We start from the raw sequence: 26,081 nt of genomic DNA on the forward strand, positions 1-26,081 counted from the left end.
ACTGGCCACTCCAGATAAAATGTGTATCCAGTTCTGATTTTGGTCAGTTTGCCTTTGTTTGCCAGTCTTGTTTCACTCAGGGCTGCTACTGGATGTGATACCTAGTGAGTTCTCCCGAAACAAGCTGTTCATCTTTTAGTTCTACTTGATTTCATGTTGTCTATAAGCAGGTGCATAATTCCATGTACTGACGGTAAGTAGAATCATCTTTTTAAAAGTTTTTGTACATTTTTTTTGTGTTTTGACCACAGTGTGGGAGTCCCCCATCTACTGAGGGAAGCATGCCAGGGGTTGGGTGAAGGAGACAATTTTTTAAAGCACCTTTTTTAGCCCTTTTCTCATGCCAGGAGATGAGCAGGGCAATACTTAAAAAGTGCTGATCAGACACCCAAGAGGCTGCCAAATTCCACTGCTGCTTCAGTTCAGTGGAATGATCCTATGGCTTGAGCCACCTGCACACAGGGTTGTGACTATAGCTCTCACTGTATCCATACCTGCTGCTTCATCACTTGCCTGTCACTAGAGGACTTTGAGATAACTGATTATCATAAAATAGTATGAGTGATATCTTCTGACTCTTGCATAAATTGAATTTAAGTGAGGCAGTTGCATGAAGGCGTCAGCTTCACTCTCTTCCAGAGTCATCAAAGTCCAGTGGAAAGAAAAAATTCAAGGTGATTCGCAATGGCTCAGGAGGCAGTGAATGACCTTGGTGTCTTCAATGTCTAACCAAGCTTTAAGTGCTCCACAGCACCCGTTTCCCCCACCTTCATGGCTGTTGGAACAAATTGTTCTTATCTGCCCATTCTGCCTGGGGAAGTCTTCACATGCTTGGAGCAGACACCCCCTTAACTTGCTGACAGGTTTGAGACCCTTTTGTTACCTTCAACCTGATTTAGCCTGTCTGCCAAAATGATTTACCAGGGTGTGGCTGTTGTACATGCTACAGCTTCTTGGAGCCACAGGTGAAAATGTGGTGAATCAGGGGGACACCAAAGGTGGAAAGCAGCCCTAAAAAGAGAATAACAGCCCTCACATCAGGGGTACTAATCTTCCCTTAACACCCCTAAGCTACACTCTAAGGTAACAATATATAGCCTTTTCATACTCTTCCAAAATTAAACCAATCAGTTGTTCCACGTTTGGTTCCAACTGTTGCATCTTGGCCTACAGACAGGTTTCTCAGGAGACAAGTAAGATGATCTGGTACTCCTATCTCTTTCAAGACTTGCCACATTTTGTTGTGATCCAGACAGCCAAAGGCTTTATTTAGTGTAGTCAATAAAGCAGATGTTCTTTTCAAAACTCCCTTGTTTTCTCCATACAGCAAATGTTGGCAGTTTGGTCTCTAGATCCTCTGCCTCCTTGAAAGCCAGCCTGCTCTTCTGAGTAATTCTCATTTTGGGTTGCTCACATTTTGCTGAAGCCTAGCTTGCAGAATCTTAAGTATATAACCTTCCTGGTGTGTGAAATATTTGTTCAATTGTTTGATAGTTTGAACATTCTTTGGCATTGCCCTTCTCTAGGACTGGGATACAAACTGACCTTTTGAAATCCAGTGGCCATTGTCAAATTTTCCAAATTTGCTAGCATACTGAGTGCAACACTTTAGCAGCATCATCTTTTAGGATTTTAAATAGCTCAGCTGGAATTCCATCATGTCCACTAGCTTTATTTTTAGCAATGCTTTGTAAGGTTCACTTGACTTCATTCTCCAGGATATCTGGCTCTAGATCAATAACCACATCATCATGGTTATCAGTGATGTTAAAATTTTTCTTGTATAGTTCTTTAGTGTATTCTTGACACCTCTTCTTAACCTCTTCCACTTCTGTGAAGTCCCTACCATTTTTGTCTTTTATCATGGCCATTTTTGCATGAAATGTTCCCTTGACATCTTTGTCTCGAAGAGATCTCTTGTTTTTCTACTGTTTTCTTCTATTTCTATTTTATTGTTTTCTTCTATTTCTCTGCATTGCTCATTTAAGAAAACCTTATCTCTCCTTGCTATTCTCTGCAATTATGCATTCAGCTGGGTATATCTTTCCCTTTCTCCTTTCCCTTTTGCTTTCTTTCCTCAGTTATTTGTAAAGCCTTGTCAGACAGTCATTTTGCTTTCTTGCTCTTCTTTTTCTTTGGAATGTTTTTTGTTGTCGCCTCCTGTACAATATTATAAACCTTACCAGAATTAATCCCTTAAATCTGTTCATTTCTACTTCACATTCATAATTATTTAGGTCATACTTATATGATCTGATGGTTTTCCCTACTTTCCTCAATTTAAGTCTGAATTTTGCAAAAAGAAGCTCATGATCTGAGCCACAGTCAACTTCAGGTCTTGTTTAAACTTATTGTATAGAGCTTCTCCTCCTTTGGCTGAAAAGTATATCATCAGTCTGATTTTGATATTGACCATCTGATGATGCCCATGTGCAAAGCTGCCTTTTGGGTTGTTGAAAAACAGCACTTGCTACGATCAGGGAGTTATCTTGACAAAACTCTGTTAGTCTCCACTCTGCTTCATTTTGTGCTTCAAGCCCAAACTTGCCTATTATTCTAGTTATTTTTTAAAATTTCCTACTGAGCATTCCAATCCCTTATGGTGAATATGACATTTTTTTGGGTATTATTTCTAGAAGATATTGTAGGTCTTGATAGAACTGATCAAGTTTGGCCTCATCAATGGTTGGAACATAGACTTCTATTACTGTGACATTGAATGGTTTACCTTAGATTTGAACAGGTATCATTCTGTCATTTTTGAGATTATACACCAATACTGCTTTTCTCATCCTTTTATTGATTCTGAGGACCACTCCATTTCTTCCAAGGGATTCTTGCCCATGGTAGTCTATATAGTGATCACCTGAATTAAATTTACTCCTTCTCATCCACTTAAGTTCACTGACACCCAGGATGTTGATGTTCAATTTTTCTATCTCCTGTTTGACCAGATCCAGCTCACCTTGGCTCATAATCTTACATTCCAGGTTCAATTTTCTCAACTGCCCTCAATTTCTACAGCTATTTCAGGTTCCAAGGCTATTTTGTCATTAGTACTCTATTCTTACCTAGTGGCCCTCAATTATGTTGGTGTTCCATGCCTTCTCACCTAATCTTTAGCCAGACTCCCATGAGTTCTGAATAAGCAGAAAGCATCAAAGGATGAAGCAGGAAGTAAGCAAAGCATAGTGGAACATGGGAAGAGATATGAGAAGCCTGTGTTACTAAATTTAGGAAAATAGATTATTGATTCTATTGTCAATTTTTTCCAGCAATATGAATTTTATTTCTAATAACTAGATATTTAGAAAATCAAACATAGGGATGTGTCTACTGTATATAAAACATTATCCAGGGAAAAGGTTAGCAAATAAGCTTGTATGGATGACCTTGTGCTTATGATAAAAGTAGTTAGCTTGGTACATTAGTATACCTCCTAAGCTAATAGCACATCAAGGGGGAAGACGTGAACCATGCAGGGCAAGGGAACAGGTGGGGTCATTTGTGTTTTCTAATTGCTGGCATTTCCACTCACACGAAGAGGCCGCCTGCAGCCAATTTAAATAGGAGAGCCATGTAGTCTTTCACAGTGTATATGAGATTATCTCACATATGTACTACACACGTAGTATATATTTGAACCTGCTGCTCTTCAACATTTACAGTCTAGGAATGAGAAGAAGACAAACCTAAGTAAGATTTCAGGGCCCAGAGGAAAAGCGAGGCTGTGGCTGTCTTGGTGACTACTGCCAGCCTAAGGTTCCTTATCCACAGATCATGATGGTCACATAACTTCTATGCTCACCAACTGTCACCAGCTCTTTATTGACTACAAGGTAAAAATCGAACTCTTTGGTTAGTGTTCAAGGCCTTCACAATCTGGTGACCTGCTACCTTTCCAGCTTTATCTCATACAACTCATTGCCATGTACTCAATCAATACTCCTGGCAAACTAGACTTATCTCTGCTCACTCCCTCTCTTCTCCCCTACAACTACCTTTATTCTTATTATTTTCTATGCCTGGGACGAGATCCCTTACTCTCTTTGCCTGTTGAATTCCTGCCAACCTTTAGTGCTAAAATTAAATTCCAGCCCTCTCATGAGGCCTTGCCTGATTCCCCAAGCTGATAATGGCATTTTTTTTCCCTTTAGGCCTTACATAGCATGCTGCTTTATACGTCTCTAGGGTGTGGCCATATATTTTGTGTCACAGTGACTTGTCTGTGTTCTCCACCCAGACTGTAGGTATCACAAGAAAGAGACTATGGGCCATCTACATTTCATGACTGAATCAAAAGTTTTTCTGGTCCAGAATTTTTTCTCATTCATTTTCCCATGTTACATGAAGCAGTGATTGAATGCTGGTTATCAACAGCACCAAGTCAATGCAGAGCTCTCTACAACCTCTCCACCCCCAGCAACCCCAGGCAGGCCTCACCGGCTCACAGAAGGCTTCCTTGATGGGATGTTATAAGCTCTCAGGATTCTGACCAGAAGGTGAATGTCCCCATCACCAATCATTTGTGCTGCTACTTTCTTCCTTTCCCTTCTCTGAGGTTTTAAATTTCTTCGTCGTTCTACAAGTTTGCAAATGGTGTGTTTCAGCTGGCTAAGGAATTTACAACAATCAGCCATGTGTGCAACATCTGCCACATTTTAAAAACTAAATTTATTTTTACTGTCATTCATTATAAATGGAAGTCTTATTTTGAGCCCAATTCTCCCTACTATAGAAAAAAATTATAGATCACTCTCAACCCAATGATGACGTCCCTTAGTGGATAAGTCTAAATGACGTGACAATGTTTCCCCCTAATGTATTAAAGGAACACCTTTACATGAAGCTACTCCATGTTTCTTTGGACATGTTTCCTTTGATACAAAGTGAAGAAGAAAGGGCAGGGTGATTTAAGTAAAACATTATGTTACTTTTATATGTGACAAGAATTAGCCTAGTTAGAGTGCTGGATTGTAATCAGAGCCTAAATCCCTACTCTGTCACTTACCTGTGTGGCCTTGGGTGAGTCACAAACCTCTCTGGGTTCAATAAAATGAAGGAGGAAGGCATAGAATAAATTCCCTTCCATCTTTAAATTATGACTTGATGGGCTATGAAGTTATCTATGTAGCTCTTAAAGTAAACATTGTTAACCATTTGTGCTGCTATAGAAAATTAGAAATAATAACAAACTTCAATATCCTAACTAAATCATCTCTATGTTAGCAAAACAGATTAAAAATACTACCCCAAAAGTTATGCAGGCAACTTTAAGGAACTGTCTTCTCTGTCTGATAACTTGTCAGACCAGAGAGGGTTCCCAGGACCCTTGACAACCACATTCCTGTTCTTAGCCCCTAGTCATACTTCTAAGCTGTTATTGTCAGGACAAATGGAAAACATGGTTAATTATAGCCAAAGGGCCCTACTGTGGATCTGACCACCCTTGTTCACTCTAATGATATTTAGATTTGATGTGGGAAATTCATAAGGTACATACAAACTTATCCAATGGCATTACACAACAGTAGCTTTTAAAATAGCACTCCAAAGTCAGGATTATTTTAAGCCCCAAATATTTCTCACTATTTTAAAAAAAATCTGTCAAATAGATTGGCAGTAATAAGAAGACAGACATGTTATGGCCTAAAAAATTCAGCTGAGGTGAAAACAGGCATTACATGGACATATCCATGAAATAAAGTGGCTATATGTTAACTTGTAAAACATTCTTTAATCACCAATACCTGACTAATCACTCACATTCTGAAATTGTACATTTTGAATTTTGATTCAAAATATGTTTATAAAGTTGAGGTCTATTTTGGGGTGTCTTAAAAGTGGCTCCCATATTTGAATTATTTTTAGTACATACCTTGCAGATACAATTTCTTCATAATTAGTTACAACACCTGATAAATTAAATTTGTTAACTTTGACAATTTTTTTCATTACCAATTTCCTGATCTGAAAAAAAGACATTTCTATTTTAGACTTTATTGAAATAGCTATAAGACATATTTTAAACAAAGCCTATACATACATAATTCCACTGACACCACTATTTTTTTTCTTTTAATTTTATATGGATAATGGGTGAGGAAGGGGAAGAGGTCTCTGAAAATCAAGTAACTAGTCATTATTGTTGTTGTTATTGGCAACTCTTGAAGACTATACAGTACAGAGAAAGTACCAATCTGCATTAGTAGAAGTTTTCTCTCTCTCTCTCTCTTTTTTTTTTTTTTGGTTAGGCAATGGGGTTTTTCTTTTTCTTTTTGGTTAGGCAAGGGGCAATGACTTGCCCAGGGTCACACAGCTAGTAAGTGTTATGTGTCTGAGGCCAAATTTGAACTCAGGTCTTCCTGAAGCCAGGGCTGTTGCTCTATCCACTGTGCCACCTAGCCACCTGTAGGAGGAGTTTTTTCAACTGAGAGTTCTACAAACTAATGAAGTCACAAGTCCTGGCCCTATCTATCCCTATTATGAAAATCAGTTCCTAGATTCTCCCGAAATAGTTAGCAGAACAATATTCCCTTTGCCCCCCTATCATCTACTCTTTTACTGATTCATTTGGGAATCAATTTCAAAGTATTTTTCCTTATATTACACTTCCCTAATTTTTTTAATATAAAAAAGTAGTGATTTAAATCATGCAGGATTATTCAGGAGCATGAAAAATTAAAGAAATCCTAGAATATGATATATTAAAAAGCAAGGGAAATCAGGCTTCACCCTACACTTGCCTAACTTGTAAAATTAGGCATACTCCTTCGTGAGAAAAGATAACTGTTTAATACAGAAACCTCTGGTTCTTCCTATAGAAAAAGCCAGAACTAGACAAGGATTGTGACATGCTAATTAACCATGGCACAGAACTTTAATGAATTAATCAAGCCTTTAAAGTAATAAATAAATAACTGGATGGATTTATTTATGATACAGTGGAAAGATACTAGCTAGGAATTAGGAAACTTGAGTTCTGGTCACCACTATTCTACTACCTACTTATTTTGTGACCTTGGGCCGATCAGTGAATCTCTGTGAGTTTTATTTTCTTCCAAAGCTAATCAAAGTTCCTTCAAATGAGGTGAAGAAGTCTGGATGATGCCTAAGGTCATATCTATCTCTATGAATCTATATATGTCCTTGGGAAAAGTGCAACATTATTCAGGCAGTGGACTAATCTTCTCTAAGGCACTAGTCATGGAAGGTATCAATAAAGTCACTACTTATAGCAATCTTCTGAGGAATCTTTATTACTGTTTTATTTTTCCCAATTACATGTAAAAACAATTTTTAACATTAATTTTTTTTAACATTTTAAGTACCAAATTATCTCCTTTTCTCCCTTTTTCCCTCCCTGAGACTTTAAGCAATTTGATATAGGTCATACATGTGCAACCATGCGAAACATATTTCCATATTAGTCATGTTGTAAAAGAAAACAGAGGCTAAAAGAACACACACAAAATAAAGTGAAAAATAGTATGCTTTGATCGGCATTTAGACTCCCTCAGTTCTTTCTCTGGAAGTGGACAGCATTTTTCATCATGAGTACCTTGGAATTGTCTTGAATCACTGTATTGCTGAGAAAAGCTCAGTCATTCACAGATGATCATCATACAATACTGCAGTTACTGTGTACAATGTTCTGGGTCTACTCACTTCACTCTGTATCAGTTCATGTAAGTCTTTCAAGAATTTTCTGAAATCATTCTGCTCATCATTTCTTATAGCAAAATAGTATTCCATCACAATCATATATCACAACTTGTTCAGCCATCATCCAATTGATGGACATCCCCTGAGGTCTCTTTATGGCACAAAATTATCACTTCCAAAGTCATGAGAAGAAACAGTCAATGGAGAAACAATATACAAAAAACTGTGTGTGTGTGTATGTGTGTGTGTGTGTGTGTGTGTGTGTGTGTATCTTGTACGTACCTAGTTTGTCTACAGATATAGATTCAGATAGAAATAGATTTATCTATCTCTGTCTGGATCTCTATCTTTATGACATAGAACTATCAATTCTTTTTTTTTTTGGTTAGGCAATGGGGTTAAGTGACTTGCCCAGGGTCACACAGCTAGTAAGTATTATGTGTCTGAGGGTGGATTTGAACTCAGGGCCTCCTGAATCCAGGGCCGGTGCTCTATCCACTGCACCATCTAGCTGCCCCAAGAACTATCAATTCTAAAGTCATGAGAAAAAATGATCAATCAACAAAGATTTATTAAGTGCTTACTATATGCCAAGCACTGTGCTAAATTCTGGGGAATAAAAAGAAAGACAAAGATGTGGTCTGTGACATCAAACAGGTCACATTCTAATGGGGAAGCCAACATACAAATATATGTATACACACACACACACGGATATACACATACATATATAGATAGTATGTTATGTATATGTATATACATACACATACATATACAGTATATATCTAGTTTATAGATATATAGATAGATCTATGTCTATATTTATCAAGATCTATTTCTGTCTCATATATTTACATCTATATCTGTCTATACATACATATACATATATATACATATATATACATACACATACACATAAAGAAAAAGAGAGAGACAGAGACAGAGATTGAGAGAGAAGGATGGTAGATGGAAGGAATCTCGAAAGGAAGGCACCAAAAGTTGGGGAGTGGGAATAAGATCATGTAAGGACCCCTGCAAAAGGTAGGATTTTAGCTGTCTTGAAGGAAGCCAGGAAAGCAAGGAGACTGAGGTATAAGGAAGAGCATTCTAGGCATGGGAGATAACCTGCAAAAAGGCACACAGTTGATAAAAGCCAGGATGTTGGAGTTGAGGCAACAACCCAGGTGAATTCTCTTAACATCCCCCTCCAAACAACCTCAATCGAATTTTAAAGTGGCAAAGCCAACAAAAAGTCAGGGTGATAGATTTTTCCAGCCTAAAACAACTTAGGAGGTAAGAAAGGTCTAACACTGGGGTTAGAGGCGACTGGGAGCATACATGGTGGCAGCGGCACCAAGATCAGGCCTTAAGAACTCTTTTAAAAAGCAAAATAGTCCAAAAATTGGGGCAGGGGGAGCACAAAAATTCACTGAAGAAAAGAAGTCCTTAAAAAGAATTGGCCAAAAGGAAAAGGAGGTACAAAAGTTCATTGAAGAAAATAATTCCTTAAAAATCAGAATTGGGCAAATAAAGTCAATGCCTCTATGAGACATTAAGAAATAAAAAGGTAAACATGAAAGAGAAATCATAAGAGACTCAATAAAGTTAAACTTTACATTCCTATATGGGAAGATGATACATACACAGAGTTAAAATAAGGGGCTGGAACAGAATCTATTAGGTTGCAGCTGAAGTAAAAAAGGCAAAAACAGATCTAATTAAAAGATAAAAGAGATAAGCAGGGAAACTACATTTTGTTAAATGGTGCCACAGACAACAAGTAATATAAATAATTTTTACAGCAAGTTTCTTGAATAAAGGCCTCATTTCTCAAATACATAGGGAGCTGAATCAAATTTATAAAAATAAGAGCCATATAAATGGTCAAAGGTTATGAACAGGCAGTTTTGAGAAGAAGAAATCAAAGCTATCCATGGTCATATGAAAAAATGCTCTAAATCACTACTGACTTAGAGAAATGTAAATTAAAACAACTCTTGAGGTACCACCTCACACCTCTCAGAAATGACAAATGCTGGAGGGAATGTGGGAAAATAGGGATACTAATGAACTGGTCAGATCACTGTGGAGAATAATTTAGAAGTATGTCTAAAGGGCTATAGAAGTGTGCATATCCTTTGACCCAGTAATATTACCTAGCTTCCCCCTCTGTTTTTTTTTTCTAGGATTTTTCTGGTCTATGTTTTCTTTCACAACATGACTAATATGGAAATATGTTTTACATGGCTGCACATGTATAACCTATATCAAATTGTTTGCTTTCTCAAGGAGGGAAAAGGGAAAGGAAGGAGGGAGAGAATTTGGAGATCAAAATTAAAAAAAAACAAATGTTAAAAATTATTTTTACATGTAATTGGAAAAAAATAAAATAAAAATTTAAACAAAAAAGAATATATTGTTAATACCTTTTTCATAAAGTTGATAGAATGAATCCTTTGTGAAGTAATAGAATTTACATCTGAAATTTGTATGTCCTTCTCTATCTGGCTTTCATATTCCTAAGCACAGAATTGTTAGTTTTACTTCTTGAACATGATATCAACTTTAAATATGACAAGCATTAACAAAATATCAATTATTCAGCTCATTTTCTCCCTTAATATTTAGAGAGGAGCATTAGCATGAAAAGAAGAAGCAACTTCTTCTGGGAGTTTTCTTTCCCCAAACCTTATTTATAGTTTCTCTGGTATATATTATATAAAGAGTATGATGCATAATCATAGGAATTTAGGGATAGTAAAATAGTAAAAATTCTTAGCTCCAATATCCCATTATAAAAATCATTTGGAAGAATTTATTTACTTTTACTGACTGATAATGTATAAAAACCCATAATATCCTTAATCAGAATCTGTTATTCATTGTTAATTTGGTATTTCATATCTTGCAATGATAAGTCTGCCTTTACCAAGTAAAGCTTATACAAGAAAAATAAAATTAATGTCTTTAGGGTATGTCAGGGAATTCTTAAGACAAATGGGCTTAGAGGAAGTATCCCTTTTCTCCTGAACTCACTCTCAGCAATCAGGTCCAAGATTTGTAGAATCAATTCAGATTCTCAGTTGGAAAAGACCTTAGAGGCCATAAAGTTCTGCCTATACCTACACTAGAATCCTCTCTAGTTACAGGATTCAATTATTTCAGTTCTTTCCATAGTTTTAGCAAAACTAAAACAAAAAATAATTGTGCTATAATTGAGGAACAGGTGTTAATCCAAATGATTTTTTAAAAATTGAGCCCCATAACCCCAAAGCTGGACTTAATAAAACATATAGGGTAGCATTTCAGTCATTTTTCATATTTATTAATGAAATAATTTACAACAGGGACAAACATAACTTTTGGAGCTCTGAGGTGAAATGCTAGCCTAATACTTCAAGAATCCAGATTCTCCACTGATTTGGCACTGATGTTGCAACCCCTTATGATTTATTTAATGATATTTGAGAGATACTGTGACAAAAAATTATTAGCACGTGGCTAACTTGGTGATAATCCTTCCCACATTTGGCCAACACATATAAAGTCTGTCCCAAAGTTGGTACTCAAAGCTTTTTTAGCTTTGCACTTCATTGGCCACGCTTTACAAAATCTAGCATCATTACATATAAGCCATGAGAAGGCATCAGAATAGGTCTTCCATTGAAGAATCTGCTCAATTAATATAGCTCAGGTTTAGGTATTTATAAAAGCCATGAAAAAGTATATTTTATTGTAGAGTAAAAGAAAAAATTCATTCACCATCAAATAAACCACATGTACAGTACATAGAAAATGAAGTACCTGGAAGACTAAATCTGGTATCTCTCTGTCATAGAGAGGCATTTGCTGAAGAACAAAAACATCTAATTGGCCTGCATTTCTAAGTTGTAGTAGTTGGAAACGTTTATTTTTTTTAATTTCCTCTTCAGAAACAAAATTAAATTCTTCTTGCAGCTGTTCAAGACGAAAATATTTTGGAATAGCTTGCCCTTTATGTCTTGTATACTGTAAAACATAAGATTTCAAATCCACATTTCAATTACTTTAAATCCTTACATATAGTGATATAGTATCTGCCTGCCTTAAGTCCCGTCCTGCTCCAATCCATCCTATATTCAGTCACTAAAGTGATTTTCCTAAGGTACGGGTCCAATCATGTCAACCTCCTATTCAATAAACTTCAGTGACTTCCTATTGCTTTCAGGATCTATAGGATCTACTACAAAATGCTCTGGCTGACATTCAAAGCCCTTCATAACCTAGTACCCTCCCACCTTTCCAGTCTTCTTACACCTTACTCCATAGCACATGCTCTTTGGTCTAGTGACACTGGCCTTCTGACTGTTCCACAAACAAGATACTCCATCGCTCAGCTCTAGGCATTCTCTCCAGCTGTTCCTCATCCCTAGAAAGCTATACCCACTCCACTACAATTAATGACCTCCGTGGCTTCCTTTAAGTCCCAACTAAAATCTATTCTTTTACTGGAAGCTTTCCTCAACCCCTCTTAATTCCAGTGTTTTCCCAATATTAATTATTTCCTATTTATCCTGTATGTAGTTCTCTGTGTGTGTATACACATACACACATATATATGTAAAATCTGTTCGCATGTTGTTTCCCTCCCATCCCTACCATTAGACTGCAAGTTCCTTGAGGACAGGGACTTTCCTTTTCCATTTTTTGTATCCCCAGTGCCGAGCACAGTGCCTGACATATAGTAGGCACTTAATAAATGTTACTGACTGGTTGACTGATGTTGAGGGACAGAGAAATACATAGTGTGACATTTCATTACACGAAACCAAAAAGCTTCCGTGCAAACAAAATTAATGCATTTAAGGTAAGAAGGGAAGCAAATAGGCAAAAAAAATCTTTTTTTCTCTGAGATAAGAGTTTGATACCCAGGATATATAAACAAGTAACATAAATATTTATATATATGTATTTTGAATGTTATGTAGGTGTGTATATGTTATGTGACTAAAAGTCATTTTCCAATAAATAAGTGATTAAATCAATGGTTATGAACAAATAGTTCTCAAAAGAAAATTACTATTAACAGCCACATGAAAGAATGCTTCAAATCACTAATAATAATAGAAATGCAAATAAAAACAACTCAGTTGTTTTATCTCACATCCTACAAATTGGCAAAGATGACAAAAGATGGAACAGTCAAGTGTTGGTGGGGTTATGGGAATAAAGGCACCCTAGTACATTGGTGGTGGAACTGTGAATCAGTATAGTCATTTTCTAAAACAATTTGGAATTATGCTAATAAAGTGACTAAAATGTTCATACCCAGAAATTCTATTGCTAGATTTATGCCTATTTGATAAGAAGAAAGTTTCCATAGCAGTGCTTTTTGTGATAGCAAAGAACTGAATGCCCACTGATCGGGGAATGGATTAATAAATTGTGGTATATAGATGTAACAGAATATTATTGTGTTGTAAGAAATGATGTTATGTAATAAATACAGAGAAACATTGAAAGATCTACATGAACTGATGCAAAGTGAAGTAAGCAGTACCAATAAAACAACATACTCAATGACTACAACAATATAAATAGAAAGAAACACAAAAAATCAAAAGTGAATGTTGCAAAATTACAAAGAACAAGCAAGGCTCAGAAGAAGAGAGATGATCCTTTGCAGATGTGGAAGTCCATGATGTGGTACATTGAACCTACTTCCAAATTTTTTCAATGAATTAATCAGTTTTGTCTATTTTTCTCTTTTTTTTCTTTTCTTTGTCTTTAAAAATATTTTTTATAGGGGATAGCTCTCTGGGGAATATTTTGGTGATGTAATAAAAGACATCACTTGCTGTTGTCTTTTACTTACTTATATCATTTACTTGAAATAAAAACTTATTTTTAAAAAGAGCTCATTAACCATGAACCGAACAATATGAATATGAATTAACAGAAAAATCCAAAAAAGAGTTTCTGAGAAGATAATGGAATAAATAGTTGCAAAGGTACCCATCTTTTTTTTAGCTTTTAAGAACAGCAATATTAGTGTTTTTTAAAAAGGGAACAAAACTAATAGAAGTTTACAAAATAAAATTAAAATGTGGCTAAAGGGAATGAATGAACCAAAGAACTCCAACACAATGAAAAGACAGACTGAAATCCTTAAATGGATGTGTGATATCAACAATGTGCATACTTTGTCCAGTGGCACAGATTGTAATGTATTTATACTTTCTCATTAGGTATGATTTTGTCCATGTCCCATGATGATAATCTTATCAATGACAAACAAAATAGCTCTATAAATGCTACAACTCTCTTTCGTTTTCAATCTATTTTCTTAATTGCAGTTTAAGGACTACACCAATTTGCTTCCTTTTGATGGGGAGAGAAGAATAGGACAAAAGTCATCACCACCTTTCAGCCTTTTCCACCTATACTACAGCCCCAAGCTTATATCCTACCTAAAAGCTAGCTAAGATCAGTGTCCCCAATTGCCCACTTCAAATGAAGTAGCTCTTCCTCCCATGTTGAAAAGATGTCCTTTGCATCCTTCTACATATATTTTGTACAATGGCTATCAAGTGATCCCATTGATTTGGTGTCTATTGTCACCCCATGAATGGGTTATGTAGTCCCTCTAATAGTGTTTCTTAAATTCTCTGGGTCAGGGATTTTAATTTTGAATTTACTATATACTTTGTGGACTCTCTTGGTGTCTTAGTTTTATTTTGTTTTTTACTTGTGCTATCCTTTTTGGAAAATGACATTTTTTAGTTTGTCTCACTTTGCTAGTTACCATGGAACATTTTTTCATCTACCTGGTATCTTTGACCTTCAGCACAGACTTATAAAAAGTGCTTCCATTAAGGTATTTTTAAATAGCTATTGAGCTTCTCGGGAGTTATTAAAGGTTTTCATTATAGTTTTTTTCCTCGATCTTTTCAGATATTTTTCCTTTTTAGATCATTTTGATTTTTTCAAACTATGGCTCATATTTTATGATCATTTCCTTTCCAAAACTGAGTTACTTGGTGTCAGATTTATTTAATTTTCAAGTGGCCGCAATTAGTCTTTTTAGGCGGCCTCTACCACCTGAATTGTGTAAATAATTAAGTTTACATTCTAGACCTGGATTACTCTGATTACTATTCCTAAGTAGTTCAAAATATCCTCATATAATGAGTATTGCTAATAAAGATGTGTGAAATCATATAATTTTTTAAAAAAGACAGGTAGAAATTAGTTTTAATAACAAAGGAAGGAGTGAGTGAATAGCACCATTTAATAAAATTAAGCTAAACAGATTATACTGGTGGGACAGTGATTCCTCCAATTGTAGTTCAAGGGCAAGACTTCTTAGATACTTTAATATATCTGTGATTTCATCAATATGAGTACTTCTTTCACCAGTGAAGGGGTTTAGGATTGGCAGAAACCTTGAAGGTCATCTATTCCAACTCCTTCATTTTACAGATGAAGAAACTGAGTCCTAAAGACTCAATTCAGGACCATATGGTAAGGGTCAAGTATTTGAGGTGGGATTTGAACCCATGTCTTCCTAACTCCAAGTCTATCATTCTATCTACTATGCCATTCATCCCTTACTGGAAAACTGACCTGTCCCATCCTCCTACCACCCCAACACTGTGGGAGAATGGTGATGGGAACCAATGTGGTTGTAGAACACAAGACAACCTAGGAAAAGACTGCAGACATACATAATGCATCCTCCCCCCTCCCACTTGCATCTTTGCCTGTCAGTGCCCTGGGAAAAACATGGAGAGATGCAACCACATCAGGGAAACTTTTCAAAACACCAAGTGACTTTTCTGAGACCCAGAGGTTTATCTGGATTTCCCTGAGCCTCAGTTATCGAAACAACTCAATCACCATGGTTACTACCAGAAGCTAGTAACCGTGTTTTCCTATTCCTTAAGAGCCAGAGCTAATGTCACCACACATACTGCTATAATGGTAGTGGAATTCCTTGCATTTTTCATCTTGCCCTTGTATCTCTGCAAAGTTTTCTATCAGGTCAAATGTTTGGGGAGCAGCTATTAGAAAAATTATATTTGTCTCATCGAAATAACTGACAGCTGTTACTATATGCCTTGATAAACAGTTTTGCTCCAAGAACTGTGGGGAGGTTAATCTGTCTCTCCACAATATTTTCAACTGAAGTTCAGCCCTAAATCACCTGCAGCTCCCACAATCATCACTCTGTCACCAGAACCTCATGATCCCAAGACAGTGAAGTGTCACTTTCCTCATCTTTATGTGAACGAAAGTGTCTGGGCTTCTGCCACCATTGGTTATTCTGGTCCCAGATATCAGGAAGTTGGATGAGGGAGGTATTTTGCTGAAGGGGGCCCTTTCTCTGAAATCACACCATGCATGTCTACTACACCACGTGTCTGTCCCCAGTCCAGGCCATTTTCCACTCAAACACCAAAGTGATCTTCCTCAAGTGAGCACAGATCTGACCATGTCACTTCTTCTATTCAGTAAACTTCAGGGGCTCCCAACTGCCTCCAGGATAAAATATCAACTCCTCTTCTTCTTTTAAAGCTTCTCATAGCTCGGCCCCGAGCTATCCAGTTTTCTTATATTATACTCTCCTCCACATGCTCCATGGTCTATTGACTCCAGTCTGCTTGCTAGTCCTCACATAAAACCTTCTGCATTTTCACTGGCTATCCTCCAGGGCTGGAATTCTCTTTTTCTTCACCTCTACCTTCGGCTTCCCTGACTTCTTCAAAGTCCCAGCTAACAGACCACCTTTTCCAAGAAGCCTTTCCCAGTGCCCTTATTTAATGTTCACGCCTTCTCTCTGAGATCACCACCCACTGATCTTGTCTACAGCTTGTTTGTGCAAAGCTGTTTGCATGTTCTTTCCCGAAGTTAGATTGTGAGCTCCTTGAGGCCTGCAGCTGTTTTTGCCTTTCTTTGTATCACCAGCACAGAGTAGGAACTTAATAAATGCTTATTGATAACTTGACTTCTCAACATATTCATAAATGTACAGCCATATCAGATACGCCCCCCAGAACCCATTATATAGGTTTATCTGACATTCCACAAATAATGCAGTCACCACTGGTAGCTGGTAGCCATCCTCACTGTTACTGAAACGGTCCAGTTAATAACACCTCTTCATGTTGGCTAAAAGCCCTTATCCTAGCTCCAGTCTCCAAGCATGAGGACAACCAGGTAGGCAAGGCGCATGGAGCCACAGGATTACATTTTTAGAACTGGTTCTTCACATCCATCCACAAGCGACATCTTGGAATATCTTGTCACTTGCCTTGTCACTGTACAAGTATACTCTTTCCTCTCCCCCTCTTGATCGAGGAATAATAAAATCCAATATTTATCACTGTTTCTGGAAAGGGCACAGGTATGACAATTGACTCCTTTCCTTAGTTACCACTCCTCTGCACGTGTTCTCTCTTTTGAGGAGAAGGACTGCCTTATTTTTGTCTTTGTGACCTCAAGCCTAGTACATGGTAGGAGCTTAATAAATCCATAATTCATTCATTCAATCATGGAGTTCATAAAGTTCATTGACTTTTAGGGTTGAGAAGGACCCGAGAGATCATTCCAGTTTGATCGCCTCATTTTATCAATAAGGAAACTGAGACTCACTGAGGTAATGTGCCTTCATTAAAGTCAGATGATTATTAAATAGTACAGCAGGAACTAGAATCCAAGTTTCTGGTTTCCAGTCCAGTGTACTTTCCATTATATGTTATTTAACACTGGTGAATAGATGTGCTCAATCTAAAAATCCAGGGATATACAAGTGGGTACTTTTTCTAATAATCATATATTCTTTTGCACTGTTCCAGGACAGTCATTGGAACATTTCCATATATTTCTAATCTTTATATTTGTTAAGACTTACCATTATGAATTCCATCAAATCTGAGTAGTCTGGGTCATTTGGATCAATTCTGACTTCATTTGCCCATTCAAAGAGCTTCTGAGTATTAATGAGCCATGGAATTCCAGGGACACCTCTTGCATCCACATTCCTTAACATGCTACCATATGGGAGAAGCATAATACGCATCATGTTTGTTTCTTATAATTTTGCCACATATGTGTACTGCTAACAATATAATTAACTACAGTATTTTATTTTTATAATAATAGTTTACATTTACGTAGTACTTTAAAGTTTACAAAATTATACATACTCATATATTATCACATTTGATCCTCAAAACCCCCTTTTGAAGTAGGTACTACAGGCATTGTTATACCTGTTTTACAGATAAGGAAACTGAGTCTCAGAAAGAATAAGTGTCTCACCCATGATCACTAAATTAATAATCATCATCAGAGACAGGATATTCTTTCCACTCTACCACACAGGCTCAAAACACATACTGACTACTCTATGTGAGGTGTTGAGCTAGGTACAAGGGAAAACTCACCTAGTTCACATTTCTAGAGCACATTTACAAACAGCTTTCCTCCCAACAAACCAGTGATGTAGGTGCTATAGGAAAGATACCCATTTTGCAGATTCAAAGAGGTTTAAGAGACTTGTCCAGGGTCACTGAGGTAGTGACTATCAAAGTTAAGCTAGAAACCTAGGCCACCTGGTTCCAAGTTCAAGTGTCTTCCACAATAGGTTGCTACTTATTATTACTGAGACTTCCTCAAAATATTTACTTAAGCATAATTAAGATGCACTAAAATAGACTTGATAAATATGCCATCTGGGTTTTCATCAGGGTCATTAGTAAAAATATTAAGTGGAATAAGACCAAGGACAGAGCCCAGCAGCATGCTAGCTAGAGATCTCCCTCCCACACACACACCCCTTGGCCTCAAATGAACAGGCAAGAACAAAAAGGGTCTAATTTAACAAGGGAACATCTCAATCTTATGGATATTGTGACCAAAGCACAGTAAAACCAGTTTTGTTTTCACAATAAAGGCATAATTAATGTATTGTTCACCACTTAATGAGGGGATGTACTATCTCTCCTGTCATATTTGTAAGCTCTGATGATAGGAATTATATGTTAAACTATGTGAGCCTGGGTAACAGGAAGGATAGTGGTGCCCTTGACAGTAACAGTACTACCTTCCTTGATGAGAAAATTGAGGCTCAGTGAGATTATGTGACTTGCCCATAGATTCAAACCCAGTTCTTCTCACTCCAAATCCTTCAGTCTTCTCCACAGTTCAAATTACCACGGGCATTCCTCTGACACAATTTAGCCTATCCCAAATGATAACTTCTAACACAATGAATCTTTGTGCATACCCAAAACACTTCTTTTATGTGACAGTTTGCAGAAATAACTGTCCTATATCTACATATAATCATATGAAAGGATCCATCATCTTCACTTGGGATACCCATTTCTTCTTCCTCCTAAATACAGGTACCACTCAATACTGTTTGAAGGTTAGACTGGGGAAGAAGTAAAGAAGAATCCAGGTCTGAGGCAATAGTGAGAACAAAACAAGGCAAGGAGAAAGGTGATAGACACCTCAGTATATTTCATGGCTACTAGTGGAGAATGAATTCATGCTTTGAGTTGTTCTAGAGAAGCTGGAAGAGATTCCTTATTGAAGATTAGAAAATCAACCATCTGTTTCTGCCTGACATGGAGTGCTGACCTAATATAGACATGAGCTTTAAGTAATACACTGTTGAAAAGTGATATTACTTCTCTGACATAAAATCTTATAACCTGTGGCAGACAGAACTTAGTGACTGGGACATAGGTGTTAAAGGGATGCCATTTTCATCTAATGCCCATGATAAAGAATAGCTTAGTTTTCCAGATGTCAATAGGCAAAGTTCTTCTTTTCCAGTCACATCAAGAAGAAAAGGCACATCTGTATATCAAAAAGAGGAGAGCAAAGTGGGAGAAAAAAATTATTTCTCAACTAAAAAAAGTTTCTACAGTTTAAAATTAAAAAAAAAAACAAATAAAAGGCAGTTTTCAACTTATATTAGGGATAAAAATTTTACACGTCTAGAATTAAGAAACTTTTTTACTAAGGACACGTTTCTCTTGGGCCAAGAGCTACAAGTTTCCCTTTAGGTGCTATTGTGAAACACTCTGAGATAGAGTGTTTCAAACTGGGAGCATGAAGAACAGGGAAATATTTGACTAGACAAGCTAGAAAAAATAGCTCTGCGATATCACTGGCACCAGTACTTCCTCTACCAACACGCATCACAATGCCTCAAGAATTTACTAGAGGGTCTTAAAAAGTTGTGGCCACAGCAGTTTGAAAATGCAAAGAGAAATGTAATTTGCAATGAACTCACTGCTTCCTACTTCTCCGCACGCAGGTACAGCTAGCTTATCACAGCTAAACTCTGCCTGTTCCAAAACAGCTTTGCTTTTCAGTGCAGTGTTGCTGGGTATAGGTAGATATATTTTGGTCAATATGCTTGTCCTTTTACTTATTTCATAAACCTAAATATAAGACAAATGAAATCACACTGGAAACAAGTCATTTATAGCTGGAATCTTAATATAGAGCTTGACAAAACTTTAGGTCATTCAGACCAAAGGTTCTCAAACTTTTTGGTCTTGGGAACCTTTACAGTCTTAAAAATTACTGAGGACCCCAAAGACCTTTTGTTTGTGTGGGCTATACTACTGATTAAATTAAAACAACTTAGTACTATTGTGATAATAGTTTTGACCTCATGGATCTCCTGAGAAAGGCCCCATGCCCCACTTTGAGAGCCACTGGTCAAGATCAAACCCTTTTTAAAGTAAGGAAACTGAGACCCCAAAAGGTAAAGTGACTTGGCCAAGGTCACATGGCTAGTTACTGACAATGTTAGAACTAGCACTCTAGTGTCCTGGTTCCTAAAGAAGTGCTCTTTCTAGAATGCCACATGATCACACCAAAAATGAAAGAGTGTAAGAAAAGCATTGCTTCAGAACATTCTAGACACATGTTCACGAAAGAAGTATACTATTACAATTATTTACCTGAAGCTTAAATGATTTCTGCAAGGCATATTGAAAAAAAAAACAAACTGGATTTGAGCATCTGAAGACCTAGGTTTGATTTTTGACTTCGCTGCTTAGTAGCTTTGTGATTTGGGGAAAATCACTTAACTTTTCTATTCCTCAGTTTTCTCTTCTTTAAAACGGGGATAATATTTGAAATATAAACCACATAGTGTTTTGGGAAGAATAAAATGAGCAAATACATAAGGTGCTATATAAGTGTACATTGTTGTTCCTGGCTTCAAAGAACAAAAAACTGAATTATGGAACATGAAGTCTGTTCAATGAAAATTAAAGTTGTAGGGATACACTGATCTTACACTTACACTAAATGGAACTTTTCAGTATTAAAATACTGGGGTTTTTTAAACCTATACTAGTCATATAAGTATATCTGCATCCAGACTGCTTCTAGCTTCCCACCCCAAATAAATAAAGAGAAACAATGTTTGCCATTCAATCACTCATTTATTCAATGGACAAGGATTTACTAAATCTCCTCAGGCTGTGTGCTAGATACAAGAAATACACAGTCAACCCTCTCCTTTATCTCCAACTGTAAGCCTTGCCCTCAAGGATCTTACATTCTATGGCAAGTCAATAGATGCTAAGTAAATGTTGGTTGAGGAATGAATAATCATCCATCATGCCTACCTACAAGACCACAAATTAGGCCATTAAAAAACTAAGTTTAATTTAATAAATATTTATTGAGTGTCTACCATATACAAGGAAGAAGTTTGAAGTTTTAAACATTCTTTTTTTTTTTGTTGTTTTTAGGCAATTGGGGTCAAGTGACTTGCCCAGGGTCACACAGCTAGTAAATGTCAAGTGTTTGGTCTGAAGCCGGATTTGAACTCAGGTCCTCCTGACTTCAGGGCTGGTGCTCTATCCACTGTGCCACCTAGCTGCCCCAAAGTTTGAAGTTTTAAAAAAGCAAATGGTGGATTTGTATGCCACTGTATGCATCATGCTTCTTTACAGAAAAACAGTGAATTATCAACACCCTGGATTATCAATGATTAGAGGAATTTTCTGAGATGATGAGAGAATGGTAGTTGGAATAAGGAAAATAAATCTAGCATCTGATTCAGCAAAGCAATTGAAACTTCAAAAGCAAAAGTAGAGAGATCCAAAGAAATATTTTTATTTCTGTTTATGACAAGTTCCCGTATCTTTTATTCTTTTCTCCTTCTGCCCCTAATTTAAGGTCTAATCCCTGTCCAATCATCAGTCCTTCCCACTCAGTCTGCATTCTTTCCCACGTCTCTCTTATTTTCTTTCCTTGGCAAAAAAAAAAAAAAAAATTGAAGTTTGCAGTCATGGTTGGGGCAGACTTTAACTACACTTATAACTGTTACAGCATTTGCATTTACCCATTAAACAATGGCCTTCCTCCTCCAATGTGGCTCAAAAATAATTGAATCATAGCATAAATGAAGTGGTGTTTACAAAAAGCATGAGAAACTGCTGCACACTGCCTATCAAATTAGTTCTTCCATATACCATGGTAAATAATAATTAACATTTATATATTGTTCTACATATATTATTTCATAAAAGGCTATTTTAATAAATCTTTTCTACCACAGTTATACTCACTGATCAAAATAAAACTGCATCATAAAAGAAAGAGATTATATTATATATAAAGATGTAAGGAACAGTAATAGGGAATCATTTTTAAAGTACATATGTCAAAAGTAAAGTGCTGAAGAAATTGCAATGGCATACCTCTAAGCGAATAGTCTCAGGCCAGTTTATTAGTTGAATATTGAAAATCTGCTGAAACATGACTTTAAAATCCAGTTGTAGGGGAGATGCTGAAGTGCAAGAAACCTGTTTATCATTGTAAAATATTTTAATAAAATATTTAAGCTTTTGAACTCTGGCTCTCCTCCTTTGTTCGTGCCTAAAAATTTAAAAGTAAATGAACATTTAAAAGTAAAATGAATGCAGAAAAGTTCCTTTCAATATTTACCCTGACAAAACAACATACGATTGTCCAACCATTATAGGGTATACATTATGTATTTTAAAAACCCATTTATTTGAATACAAGTTAGAACCTCTGCTATCTACATCAGAATTTCAAGAATCTGTGATGCCTTCAGAGTAGTACACCCGAGGCCTGACAACCACTGCCACCAACAACTTCTAGGGGTGAAAATAATCCTCACTTCTAGGACAAAGGTCTAGTGAGGAGCCTTTCCGGATCTAGGCAGGCTGGTTCACACACAGCCTGCCACCCAACATATACTTGAAGCCTTTTTACTTTAGTACATAAAACTTCTTCATTTCAATCAAATTGAGAGGAGGCCAATCTAAATTAGTGAAAAAAAAGTAAATTGGGTTTTATTGTTTCCAAGAATATATATTCATTCATTCATTCATTCATTCAAGTCATAGCTTCCAGAGGTTGTTATAATATTTGCCTAACAAATGCCTAAAAGATCTATGTGGAGAGAAAGGAGTAGAATGGGCCACCAAGCTAGAATTCAAAAGGATTTTCTTACCTGTTTAAAAACATACACATGCGCCCGCGTGCGCGCGCGCACACACACACACACACAATGAATTTATTTGGCAAGAATTGACAGCAACACTCTGACAAGATGTGTAGTACCATGACATTGTGCCTGGCACACTTGTAGTTTAATCACTTTTCCAGTCCTATCTGACTCTTTGTTATTCCCTTTAGGGTTTTCTTGGCAAAGAAAATGAAGTGGTTTGCCATTTTCTTCTTCAGCTCATTTTACAGATAAGGAAACTGAGGGCAACAGGGTTAAGTGACTTGCCCAGGGTCACACAGCTAGTAAATGTCTGAGGCTGGAAGGCTGGATCTGAACTCAGGAAGAAGAGTCTTCCTGACTCCAGGTCCAGCACGCTATCCATGGTGCCACCGAGCTGCCTCTTATTGTTGGAGGGGAACTATTATTAATGACTGAATGTATAAAGTATTTTTCCTATTATAAATATACAATGAAGGTGGTTATAAAAAACTGGGAGTGGTCTTCTTGAGAATGGAAAGCTAGGGAAGTGAGCAGAGCTGTTCTCATGTATTGAGGGCATAACTGGTTTCTTATCTCAACTCTACCAATGACCTTAAAACTAAACTGGGACTGAAGATGGAAAAAGCCTGGTGGAAAGTCTGTTAGAGGAACGATTCTGGACAGCGAAAGAGCAACTACCTCATTGTACACTTTGTTGAGTGCATAAATGCCAGGGATACTGTAGGTCTCATAAGGATAAGCCAGACCTCACTGTTACTTTTTTATTGTTGCTGTTAGTCAAGTGAAAGTCTGTGATCCAATTTGGGAGGTAGAACTTGCCTCATGGAGTCCCCTTTTTCATTGTGCCTCACTATCAAAACAATGTCAATTACTGCAGGTGTCAGAGAGGACATAGTAGGGCCTCTCCCCTACCACAACTCTGATTATACAGACCACTACTATTCTACTCCCTCCCTGAGTTTCCTTTTTTTCCCCATTTGCCTCAAAATCTCCTCCATGGAACAATGCCCTCCCATTTCCCCAGGTGCCACTTGCCTCTGCAAGTTCCAAAACTACCCTTCCTCAGGTAGGATGAGTGGACTTTTCAAGCACCAAATTCCCCAGGCCACACCCAGCACAATGTCCCTATCTCCTTTCACAGACCATCTCTTCTCATCCATAGGAGCACCACCCTACCACCACCAAAGAAAGGCCTCCTTCCTTTCCCCCTTTTTCAATCCTTCCCCCTTCCTCTTTATCACTTCCCTTCAGGCTCTTCTTTTGCTGAGATCACAGGATTCACCTTCCCCTCATTGTTACCACTCAATTTTACCTCCTCCTCTTATCCCCCCTTCTCTTCTCCCCTCTTTCACATATCCTTCCATATTGTAAGGTAGTCCCACAAAAAAACAACCACTCCAAAACGATGATTCACCTGTAAGCAGGGTGCTGCCAGGTTCTGTCTGTATCTGTACTGCCTCAGGCCCATCTCTTCACTGTTACACGGATGGACTCCTGCCTTCACCCGTCTCCATGTGTGCATTTAGAAAGAAGTCTCTTACTGATCTCTGTCATCACTCTGTTGTTGCTGCCATCGTTAGCTGCTGCATTTATTCAATCCTCCTGCATTTCCGTTGTTTAGTGCTCAAGACTCAGATACTTCTTCAGTTCTGGATTTCTTTCTAAAAATGTTTCCAATACCTCTTTATTACTGAACATACATCTTGTTTTCATGTATAGTTAAGTTCAGCTTTGCAAGTTGGGTCACTCTGAGATGCACCTTGAGTTCCACTGCTCTTCAGAACACCTTATTCCATTCCCTCCTACATTTTTAGTGGGCACAGAATAGTCCTGTTTTCAAATTTCTCCTCCTTTGTATGTGAAGAGGTTTCTCTTGATTTCATGCAGAACTTGTTTTTGAATTGAATTGTTAAATTTAACCATTATGTGACTTGGAGTTCAGCAGCCTTGACTTTTTTTTCTTCTGAAGGCAGTATATGAATTCTTTTAATTGGTATTCTATTTTCAATGTTCTGAAGTTCTGAGTAGTTCTCTTCTATCATTGCATTCACTATGGTTTAAGTTTTTTTTTTTTTTGGTCCTGTCATGTTCTTCTGGGAGACTGATGATCCTTAGGTTGACTCTATGCAGCCTGTCTTCAAGATAAGTATGTTTTGCTTGCAGAATGAGCACATTTTCCTTCAATGTTATTGCTTATTTCTCTTCTAGATTCTCCTTCACTTATGCATATTTGCATTCCAAATCTATTGTTCTCTGTTTGGTTTCTTTGGTGAGACTTACCATGGCAGATTCTAGTTTTTCTATTCTATTTTTGCCATGCAGGCCATAAATTATGCTCTCATAATTCCCATTTCTCTTTTTGAAGCACTCAGAAACAGTCTGTTATGGTTCCATATTCTCCTCACGTTCTGCAGGGTCCTCTGTCTCACCAAATGTTGGATCATTTTCCTCTGGTTTGCAGTATTTATTCACAGAGGCCTGAACTCATTTACTAGATCTGGAGGCCATATTTCCTTGTGTTAACATTTTCTCTGCTGACTTATCTGCTTATGTTCAAGGTCTTTAAGTTTCATCTTCCTAAAATCTTTGGTAATTTTAGTCTATACTGCACCCTACCTCCCAACCTTGATTTCCTTCTATTGTTCACTTTCTAATTCTCTCCCTCCTAGTGGCAGTTTCCTTGAGGGGTAGATTTCAGCATCTCAACCTCCTCTCACCTTAGGCAAATCACAATTCACCAGCTGAGGTCTTTTTCCCAAGTGACTTTTGGGTAGACAGAACTGACCCTTGCTGGATGTTGAGTTCTTTCCCTTAGGTTTAGCGGAGAGCTACACAGACATCACCCACCACCCCCTCCCACCCACCACACACACACACACACACACACACACACACACACACACACACACACACA

The 26,081-nt window shown here is 37.2% G+C and overlaps 1 protein-coding gene across 1 annotated transcript in view; it reads right to left on the bottom strand.

Moving 5' to 3' along the window:
* Positions 1-26,081, bottom strand: part of CC2D2B (coiled-coil and C2 domain containing 2B) — a 128,010-nt gene that overhangs the window by 47,050 nt on the left and 54,879 nt on the right. The window contains 8 exon segments of the mRNA XM_027858110.1: positions 4,444-4,614; positions 5,879-5,970; positions 10,092-10,184; positions 11,470-11,673; positions 17,558-17,696; positions 19,368-19,515; positions 19,955-20,105; positions 22,389-22,566. Coding sequence (XP_027713911.1) covers positions 4,444-4,614; positions 5,879-5,970; positions 10,092-10,184; positions 11,470-11,673; positions 17,558-17,696; positions 19,368-19,515; positions 19,955-20,105; positions 22,389-22,566 — 1,176 coding nt within the window.

The sequence above is a fragment of the Vombatus ursinus genome, unplaced genomic scaffold (genome assembly GCF_900497805.2).
Source record: "Vombatus ursinus unplaced genomic scaffold, bare-nosed wombat genome assembly UNPS02000749.1, whole genome shotgun sequence".
Classification (NCBI taxonomy): Eukaryota; Metazoa; Chordata; class Mammalia; order Diprotodontia; family Vombatidae; genus Vombatus; species Vombatus ursinus.